This window comes from Nothobranchius furzeri, chromosome 3 (genome assembly GCF_043380555.1).
Source record: "Nothobranchius furzeri strain GRZ-AD chromosome 3, NfurGRZ-RIMD1, whole genome shotgun sequence".
NCBI lineage: Eukaryota > Metazoa > Chordata > Actinopteri > Cyprinodontiformes > Nothobranchiidae > Nothobranchius > Nothobranchius furzeri.
Window position 1 is genome coordinate 64,179,536 of NC_091743.1, and position 10,394 is coordinate 64,189,929.

At 40.8% G+C, this 10,394-nt stretch overlaps 1 protein-coding gene across 3 annotated transcripts in view; it reads left to right on the top strand.

Moving 5' to 3' along the window:
• Positions 1–8,861, top strand: part of LOC107385259 (alpha-1,3-galactosyltransferase 2) — a 36,861-nt gene extending 28,000 nt beyond the window's left edge. For 2 of the 3 annotated variants that reach the window (XM_054730083.2, XM_054730081.2), the window contains 5 exons: positions 966–1,028; positions 6,074–6,160; positions 6,320–6,412; positions 7,492–7,629; positions 7,707–8,861. In XM_054730083.2, the coding sequence (XP_054586058.1) occupies positions 1,012–1,028; positions 6,074–6,160; positions 6,320–6,412; positions 7,492–7,629; positions 7,707–8,388 (1,017 nt within the window). In that variant the 5' untranslated portion in view covers positions 966–1,011 and the 3' untranslated portion in view covers positions 8,389–8,861. The remainder of the gene's footprint in view (positions 1–965; positions 1,029–6,073; positions 6,161–6,319; positions 6,413–7,491; positions 7,630–7,706) is intronic. The other variant, XM_054730085.2, reaches the window with a different exon arrangement.
• The last annotated feature ends 1,533 nt before the right edge of the window (positions 8,862–10,394 follow it).

The window sequence follows — 10,394 nt, forward strand, 5'->3', positions numbered from 1 at the left end:
TTCAAGCTTCCCCAGCCATGAGATACAACCCGGGTCTGCAGGTTAGGTGTCCAAGATGGATGTCTGAGAGTTGCAGTAGCTCTGAAAAGAGCTGTTGTATGTAATCACTTGCAGCTTCGTGGCAAGGCTTTTACATAAGGTCAAAGGAGGTTGTTTCAAAAAGGCTTCTTTCCCGATTTGGCCGAATCGAGGTTTCCGCTAGAAACTGGCTTAAGTAAATTCTGGCGAATCAGAATCTGACATGTTTATTGATGTTTAACATCCCTCAGAACCACACCTTCATCAGATACAAGAATGTTCTAGTTCTGTGAATCTTTATGTGCAGTGACGTTAACTTTAACCTTGTGTCATATGTGTATGGGAGTATGGTTGATGTCATGTCAAGTATACTGATAAAATAAATGGATCATTTGCACGAACAATATTCATTTCAGCTTAATAGATTTAGCACAGATTATTCAAATATGTCATTTAACCATATTGATCACATCATTCATTCATTATTTTAACAGTTAACTTTTATTCTGTGAGAAATCCAGCAGTCTGAGATAAGGGGAAAGCTATTGTCCGAAGACCTTGGAAGAACACTTTGTTGACAATCTCATGTCCTGGAATGTCAGCAAGCACTGTAGGATCTTTCTTGGTTCAGAATATCAAAAAACACACAGAAGCAGATTTATTCATGTGGATTAAAGGGTCAGCATGTAGGTCAAAATATAGATGGAAATTGATCCTTTTTGGACCTTACAGTAAAACAATGATTTTTTTTCATTTTATGATTTTATTTTCATTTGAAGATAGAAAGAAGGAATAAATACTCCTTGCTGTTCTTGCACCCGAAGCACATCGAATGATCTGTATGAAATGGGCTATAAATGAAGATGCTTTGCCTTTTCTCTTTTTCTTTAACGCCTCACCCATTTTTGTCATCTCCATTTCCTCACTGTACAATGGACCGGCTGTAGACCTCCACGACTGTCTTTGTTGTAGACAAGATCTGGATACTGCAAGATGAAAACTTCCCACAGGTAGGAAAACAATATTGGCTCAAATTTGAGGATTTTGTGCACAGCTTGCCTTTGACAAGGGCAAGGGTCTTTAAAGTGGCTGTGTGTAGTTTCCTGGCGATAGGGGGCAGTACACACATTTCAAGGTAGTTTTACACCATATCACCATGACTGTTGTTAGTTTAAAAATTCATTACGGTAAATGTTGTTACCTGTGCAGCAGAAAGCATGCAACTTCAGCGTGGCTCCTCAGACTTTGATGGTCATTTGCTTAATTTCATCAAGAAAGTGCAATGCTGATTCTAGTTCTGTGGCGTTGTAGTTTCCACATCTGCTCATGGTCTTGCGCCTGCCAATGACGTCATCATACTGCAGGAATACCACTGCAGGAGTAATTTCCCCCAGGGAACATTAAAGGTCTAACTTTCTATCTATCACCCATCCTTTAAGCAAACAAATGTCGCTGTGCCAGTGCGACTGGATGACTGCTTGGGATGTCCCTGCCCACACCCTTCTGCCTCTTCTGGGCCATTCCCATCTGTACCGGGTCGGCCCGGGCCGGGTAGCGTAGGTTGTTTACATATCTGGGTGGCCTGGAATTTTCCCGGGCCACCCAAGGCTCATTCTCGGCCCTCTTCTCGAGGGGGTCTGCTTCAGGCCGACCAGGGCCAACACACCCACTGCTGACAGCAAATTCACACCTTCAATTAGAGCAAGCCTCTGATTGGTGGGTAGAATCAGCCCACATGGGCTTAAGGCAAGGATGTGTGGAATCAACCGGGCCAGGCTGGGGTCGACTGGGGCTACCCGGCCCGGGCCGACCCGGTACAGATGGGAATGGCCCATTCATTGGCTGGCTGTGGGCAGCCTGTAGTTGAGCTGAGTGGCTGCAAACGGGTGCAGCTTAAAAGCCTGCTTTAGAAATCAGAGTGATTGTGGAGATCACATCAGGAGCTCAATTGCCCAGAGCTATATCTCAGCCCTGTCAGACTGGGAATCCAGGTACAGCACCACTGAAGAGTCTGGTAATCCCGGTGGGTGAACGATGCCCTCCGGCTTCATCTCCTGGCCTGGCCCTTCACTCTCTGTTCAGACCAGGCTCTGCTACATTGGCTCCACTGCATGAAGGAGACCAACCTGGCATCACAGATGAAAGTGGCTGACTTCCTGCCTTGGTCCTAGGGGTGGGTGTTTAGGAGAGGAGGGTAAAGGAGGCAAAGAGGCAGAAACTGCACTAGGTGCACGGAGGACATCAGCTGGAGCAAACGAGTAATTAGATCTCTTCACTTATATGCAGGGACAGAATGAGCAGAGGCACCTGCAGGTAATCGCTTAGGGCCACAAGGAGGCCCCAGAGGGCCAACAAGCTTTGGAGACACAACCACAACACTAGTGAGGCAGTAAAAAGCTATCATTTGACTGCACTACTGACTATCTCACACTCGCTGACAGGGTCCGTTACCCCCTGACCAATCAGCACCGATCCACCCCGCTCAGACGGAGATTCTCCGTCAGAGAAGATCCAAACACTCGTCAACAACACTGATCCAGTTAAAACTGTCAGAGGCTCATCACCACATTTACCAACAGTAAAGACATTATTCCAGTTAGGAAGAACATAAAACCAGTATTCCTCTGTTTTATTCTGAGGATTCTTCAATCTATGACTGAACAATTGTCTGAAAAAAACCTGTGAAGCCAAAAACCTTATAGGAGGTCTTTCTGTCTGCAGATACAGGTGGATTCCTAAAGAATGGGAATATCATGTAAAAGTTCATTTATTTCAGTAATTCCACTAAAAATGTGAAACTAATGCCTGAAATGGACTCAGTGCATGCAAAGCCAGATATCTCAAGCCTTTATTTGCTATAATTAAAAGTATTATGGCTTACAGCTTAAGAAAACCCCAAATTCTAAATATTAAACAAATAGAATATTATATGAAATCAATAAAACGAGCATTTTACCACAAGGGTCGGTATTAGGCCCTAAACTATTTATCATGTATATAAATGTCATTGTTGAGGTATCCAATATATTAAAATGCACCTTATTTGCAACTTTTTATTATTCAGGAGATCATACTGCGGGAATACCACTGCAGGAATAATTTCCCCCAGGGAACATTAAAGGTCTAACTTTCCATCTATCACCCATCCTTTAAGCAAACAAATGCCGCTGTGCCAGTGCGACTGGATGACTGCTTGGGATGTCCCTGCCCACACCCTTCTGCCTCTTCATTGGCTGGCTGTGGGCAGCCTGTAGTGGAGCAGACGATAGAAGTGATACAGAGATGAAAAAATTAAACTATGGTTTGATGGGAGCAACCTATCATTAAACAGTGATAAATCATGTTTTATGATATTTAGTAATAAATATTCAAAGGTTGAAATTTTATTAAATATAGATTAGATTTATATTTAAAGGGTTAAAGAAGTCAAGTATCTGGGAGTCATCATTGATTAAATAATGTCCTGGAAACTGCATATAAACAGTGTCAAAACTAAAATATCTAAAACTATTGCACTGTTACATAGAGCAAAATGGTTGCTTGATAATAATTCACTAAATTTGTTATATAACTCACTGATCATACCGTACCTGAACTACTGCATTGAAATCTGGGGAGCAACATATAAAACTTACACAAATTCCATTTACATCTTGCAGAAAAAAGCTATAAGAATAATCACAAGGAGCAACTAGAGATCCATCCAATCCATTATTTATAAAATTAAAAACACTAAAATTCTATGATCTGGTGGACTACAATATTTTAAAATGTATGTATAATGCAAACAAAAGGAACGTACCTGCAGGTTTAATCGAAAGATTTACAAAAAGACATAGTAAATATGATTTTAAAAAACATGAATTATTTAATATACCTAGATATCGAATACTCATAAAGAAACATTGTGTGTCCATATATGGAGTTAAATTGTGGAATAAATTAAATACTGAAATCAAGAATGCAATAACAATATTGACTTTCAAAAAATATATAAAAAAAATGAAATGATTAACTTGTATAGATCCGTTACATAAATGCGTGAGGGGGGAGGGGGGTTGGGGGGATGAAATAAAAAATAAAAAAGGAAACAAGTCTATGTATTCATGTGTGTATATATGTATGTATATACAGGTGCTGGCCAGTAAATTAGAATATCATCAAAAGGTTGAAAATATTTCAGTAATTCCATTCAAAACGTGAAACTTGTACATTATATTCATGCAATGCACACAGACCAATGTATTTCCAATGTTCATTACATTTAAATTTGATATTCATAAGTGACAACTAATGAAAACTCCAAATTTGGTATCTCAAAAAATTAGAATATTCTGAAAAGGCTGAATATAGAAGACACCTGCTGCCACTCTAATCAGCTGATTTACTCAAAACACCTGCAAAGGCCTTTAAAAGGTCCCTCAGTCTTGTTTTGAAGGCACCACAATCATGGGGAAGACTTCTGACTTAACAGCTGTCCAAAAGACAATCATTGACACCTTGCACAAGGAGGGCAAGACACAAAAGGTGATTGCTAAAGAAGCTGGCTGTTCGCAGAGCTCTGTGTCCAAGTACATTAACAGACAGGCGAAGGGACGGAAAAAATGTGGTAGAAAAAAGTGTACAAGCTCTAGGGATAACCGCACCCTGCAGAGAATTGTGACGACAAACCCATTCAAAAATGTGGGGGAGATCCACAAAGAGTGGACTGCAGCTGGAGTCAGCGCTTCAAGAACCACCACGAGGAGACTCATGAAAGACATGGGATTCAGGTGTCGCATTCCGTGTGTCAAGCCACTCTTGAACATGAAACAGCGCAAGAAGCGTCTCGCCTGGGCCAAGGACAAAAAGGACTGGACTGATGCTGAGTGGTCCAAAGTTATGTTTTCTGATGAAAGCAAGTTCTGCATTTCCTTTGGAAATCAAGGACCCAGAGTCTGGAGGAAGAGCGGAGAAGCACAGAATCCACGTTGCATGAGGTCCAGTGTAAAGTTTCCACCGTCAGTGATGGTGTGGGGTGCCATGTCATCTGCCGGTGTTGGCCCACTCTGTTTCCTGAGGTCCAGGGTCAATGCAGCCGTCTACCAGGAAGTTTTAGAGCACTTCATGCTTCCTGCTGCTGACCAACTTTATGGGGATGCAGACTTCACCTTTCAACAGGACTTGGCACCTGCACACAGTGCCAAAACCACCAGCACCTGGTTCAAGGACCATGGTATCCCTGTCCTTGATTGGCCAGCAAACTCGCCTGACCTTAACCCCATAGAAAATCTATGGGGTATTGTGAAGCGGAGGATGCAATACGCTAGACCCAACAATGCAGAGGAGCTGAAGACGACTATCAGAGCAACCTGGGCTCTCATAACACCTGAGCAGTGCCACAGACTGATCGAGTCCATGCCACGCCGCATTACTGCAGTTATTGAGGCAAAAGGAGCCCCGACTAAGTATTGAGTGCTATACATGCACATTCTTTTCATGTTCATTCTTTTCAGTTGGCCAACATTAGAGAAACAAACATTTTTTCATTGGCCTTTAGAATATTCTAATTTTCTGAGATACCAGATTTGATGTTTTCATTGGTTGTCACCTATAAATATCAAAATTAAACGTAATAAACATCGGAAATACATTGGTCTGTGTGCATTGCATGAATATAATGTACAAGTTTCACGTTTTGAATGGAATTACTGAAATATTTTCAACCTTTTGATGATATTCTAATTTACTGGCCAGCACCTGTAGGTCTATAACTATGATTCTTTCTGTGTAACTTGTTTTCTCTCTTCAAATCATGGGTTGAGATTGTGTCGCCAACCAGTCCAGACACTATATTGTTCAAATTTTTTAAGAATCGTATGATTATTTCATTTGTATCAATGTTATTTTAGTTAAAAAGGGCAGATAACATAAGTTTTTCTGCTTTCTGTCCCCTTTTTCATTTTGGCTTGTAGCAATTTAGTTCTGTATTTTTATTTTAATGTCAATAAATGAAAATAAAAGATGAAAAAAATAAATGAAAAAAATGTCAGACTGGCTGATTTTTTTTCTGCAGAGACATGCAGAGGCTACCTATATTCAAGTATATATTCAGCATTCTCATCGTTTTGTGCGTCGTTTGCTTTGCACTTCAGTCTGTTCGGTAAGTGCCAAACCACGTCTGCCTTTAACAATTAACTCGGATATTAAATTGTAATATTCAGTATACAGGTCACAGAAGTAGCAGACGGTCAACAAACATTTGTTACAATCAAACTGTTATTAACAATTTAATCTGCATTGACTTTTTGTTTCATTTCAGGCTCTTTATGCTCCTACCGATGGCAAAGTGTTGTTTGGAAAGTACAAAGATGCTGACCGAGAATGACGCCGCTGACACCGCTCTCAATCTTCAGTAAGAACTAAAACTCTTAAACTTTTAGCTGCATGTTTCTCAGCTGGCCAGCGGGCTCAAGTTTCTGTGGAGATGGAGGTCTGGGCCTCTCTGCTTGGGCTCCTGCCCTTCGTGACTCGACCCCGGATAAGCAGATAAGAATGGATGGATGGACATTATTTGAAGCTCACTACAACTCCCAGCATCGCAATTTAATTTTAAATTTAAATTATTTCCATTAAAGTTACTGTAGACTGAGGGAAAAAAGGATGGGGTTTTAAGCACATAAGCCCTCATGAATTAAATATTCAAGCAATGATTGACTTTCAGTCAAATTTTAAAGACTTTCTTCGAAAATCTAGCACCAAAAACGGAAGCAATGATCAGAGGTTAGTTTGGCCACAAATGGACATAATCTCAGAGAAGCACCCAATTTTGTGAACTGAGCAAAAACAAATGTTTTGCAGTTGGAAGGAGCAGGAATTTTATTTTAAAATCTGATTTCTTTTACAGAAGAGGAAAGTCAGTCACATCTACGTCTCCAGCATCCATCTTTTTAATCTGCTTCTATCTCTCTGTATACTGACCCCTAGTGTTCAGAGCACAACACTGTCACAGTGAAACCACAACCTGGAACTCATTTCAATGATGATGATAAATGACCTGCACTTTTGTAGCGCCTTTCAAAGTCATAGGACCCCAAAGCACTTTACATCCATTCACACACTGATGGTGGTGAGCTACGATGTAGCCACAGCTGTCCTAGGGCGCACTGACAGAGACTAGGCTGCCGACCACACTGGACACCGGTCCCTCCAAATGCCATCAGCAGGCAAGGTGGGTTAAGTGTCTTGCCCAAGGACACAACAGCAGAATTCTTTGTTTGGGGTCAGGATCGAACCTGCAACCTTCTGATTACTGGATAACCCGCTCTACCTCCTGAGCTACTGCTGCCCAACTGGAAGTCTCTGTCATGAACAGTAGAACAAAATTTAGATTAACAATTTCTAAATCAACATATAGAATTAAAGACAAATTAACACATTGTTAGTTTTAATACACAACCATGTCAAAATGACTGATTAATCTCGTTATTTTAGGTCCCGGCCTGATGTGCAGACTTGCACATCCTGGAGAGCTCCCATCATTTGGGAAGGGATGTTTGACCCCGATCTTTACGACCAGATCCACAGAAAACAAGGATCTTCCGTGGCATTAACTGTGTTTGCAATTGGCAGGTCTGTTTTCACTTGCATTAGCACCGTGGTTGTTTCAGTAAATGTATAAAACCTAAACCCTCTCTTTGGCTCTAAAGGTACTTGGATGCTTACCTGGAGGCCTTCCTGAATTCATCAGAACATCACTTCATGTTGGGTTTACCGGTGTCGTATTACGTGTTTACAGACACACCTGAGAAAGTCAAGAGCATCAAACTCGGCCCTCAGCGAAGTCTTAGAGTGATCCAAGTGCAGAGACACACCAGGTGGCAGGACATCTCTATGATGCGAATGAAGACCATTTCAGACACCATAGAGTCAGATATTCGGCACCACTGCACACACGTCTTCTGTTTTGATGTGGATCAGGTGTTTACTGGGAGATTTGGGCCTGAAGCTCTGGGAGATTCTGTTGCTCAGCTTCACGCCCACTACTATCGCCTTCCAAAGAAGCTGTTCACCTACGATCGTAACCCAAAGTCCCAGGCGTTCATAGAAACCGGGGACTTTTACTACCACGCTGCTGTCTTTGGAGGATCCTGGAAGGACGTGAAGGCCTTGACTGAGGCGTGTTATAAAAGCATCATGGAGGACAAACAAAACAACGTGGAGGCTTTGTGGCACGACGAGAGTCATCTAAACAAATACTTCTGGATTCACAAACCGAGCAGGATTCTTTCTCCAGAGTACTGCTGGGACACCAGCATCAGAAACAGGACTGACATACGGGTCTTCAGACTCCTGTGGGCACCAAAGCACTATAATAAGCTGCGCACATGAGCTCTGGATCACAGGGTTGCAATAGTGAATTTTGGTGAATTTTAGATTCCTAGATTACTTTTTGCTGCCAAAAACATTATCAGCATCAGTTGTATTTCATTTGTTTTTATTTTATTTAATTCAGCATCAGTTTAATTTAATTTGTTTTAATTTTATTTAATTCAGCATCAGATTTATTTCATTCAAATACTGTTTTTTTTTCTTTTGTTTTAGAGTATTTCAAAGGTTTAATATTTGAAAAAGTTTGGAAGGTTTGATATTACAAAAATAAATGTAAACATTTCATGATGTAATCAGTGTAACAATTTAACATTGTAATATGTGCTTTTTATATTTGTAAATTTTGCACTCATAAATAACAATTGTTTTGTTTTTTGCATGCACCAGTGCCTGAGAGGAATCTAAATTCATTAAATTGTGCTTTGAAAATAGCCTGAATAAAATTAACTTAAGCAATGATGTACTCTCCAAAAGCAGCTGGTAACAAGTTATTTCTGTTTTCTATTCAATTTAATTATTTTGTGTGATCCTAAACACAAAGCAACAGAAATTCAAAAGATGGATCGAAGAAGCAATTGAGCGAAGGAGACGTGGACCATGAGGGATGTCAATGTCAAGCTGATTTATATAGCACATTTCCAACAATCAGTGATTGCACAACGTGCTGTTCAGTCAACCAATAAAAAAATAAAATGATAAAATGCTGAGAAAAATCCAGTAGACCCTATGTAAGATAAATGAACAAATCAGTTTTTTATTTAAAAGCAAGGGTGAAAAGGTAGGTTTTTGAAAGAGACTTACAAGTAGAAAGACTGTTGGCAGACCTAATCTGTAGGGGAAGGCTGTTCCAGAGCCTGGGAGTGGCCACAGAAAAAGTTCTGTTGCCTCTGGACTTCAGCCTAGACTGGGGAACAGATAAGAGACGTAGAGTGGAAGTTCGAAAGTTTCTTTTGGGGACATGAGTGTTGAGTTCTGACGGATAGGGAGGGACCAAATTGTGTAGTGCCTTAAAACAGAGCAGTAGCATTTTAAATTGAATCCTGTACGTGATCAGGGGCCAGTGAAAAGCTTGTAAGAGCAGAGTTATGTGATCCCTGCGTCTCCTACCTGTCAGCAAGTGAGATGTCGCATTGTGAGCCACCTGCAAGCGGTGAATTGACGACTGCTCCAGTCCATGATATAGAGAGTTGCAGTAGTCGAGTCTCGACATGATTAGCAAGTGTATAACTTTTTCAAAGTCTTTAATTAGCAAATAGGGCTTGGCTTTACTAAGAACACGCAAATGAAAAACACGCTCTGGACCACAGAACTTATCTGTTTATCAAGCTTAAAATGACCATCAATGAAAAAACCCACATTTCTTGCCTGAGACACTCAAAAGGATTCTAAAGGGCCAAATACACTGTTTACCCGTCCCCGTGCAACAACCCAGGGTCCCCGAAAACGACAAATTCAGTTTTTTTGTCATTTAAAGTGAGAAGGTTAAATTGTAGCCAGTTTTTAACGTCTTTTAGACAATTCAGTAATTTATCAAACGATGGCCTTCGAGAATGTAGTGGGACATACATCTGCACGTCGTCCGCAAAGAAGTGGTATGAGATGCCATGCTTATGAAAGATGGTGCCAAGGGGCAACATATACAGTGAGAACAAGAGCGGGCCCAAAACTGAACCTTGAGGGACACCACAACTAAGTTCCACTGGAGACTAACAGCACTGCCCCTTAGAGTATAAAGAACCACCATTCGTCATGATTTTTGACAGGTCTATTGTTCTTTGAACTTTGTCCTTTCCCCCAAACCACCTTACGTCAAACTTGACAGGTGTATTGTTTTATGACCTTTAATGACCCTATATGTCAAGAAATTATTTGATGACTGTTGTGTAATGACGCATGAAGTTATTGATTGTAGTCCCCTTGTGTCAAGATGTATATTAATGATCTGCTTTGATGTATTCAATCTGCACTACTTTACGTCAAGTTAGGATTCATAACTCTTGTGTTAA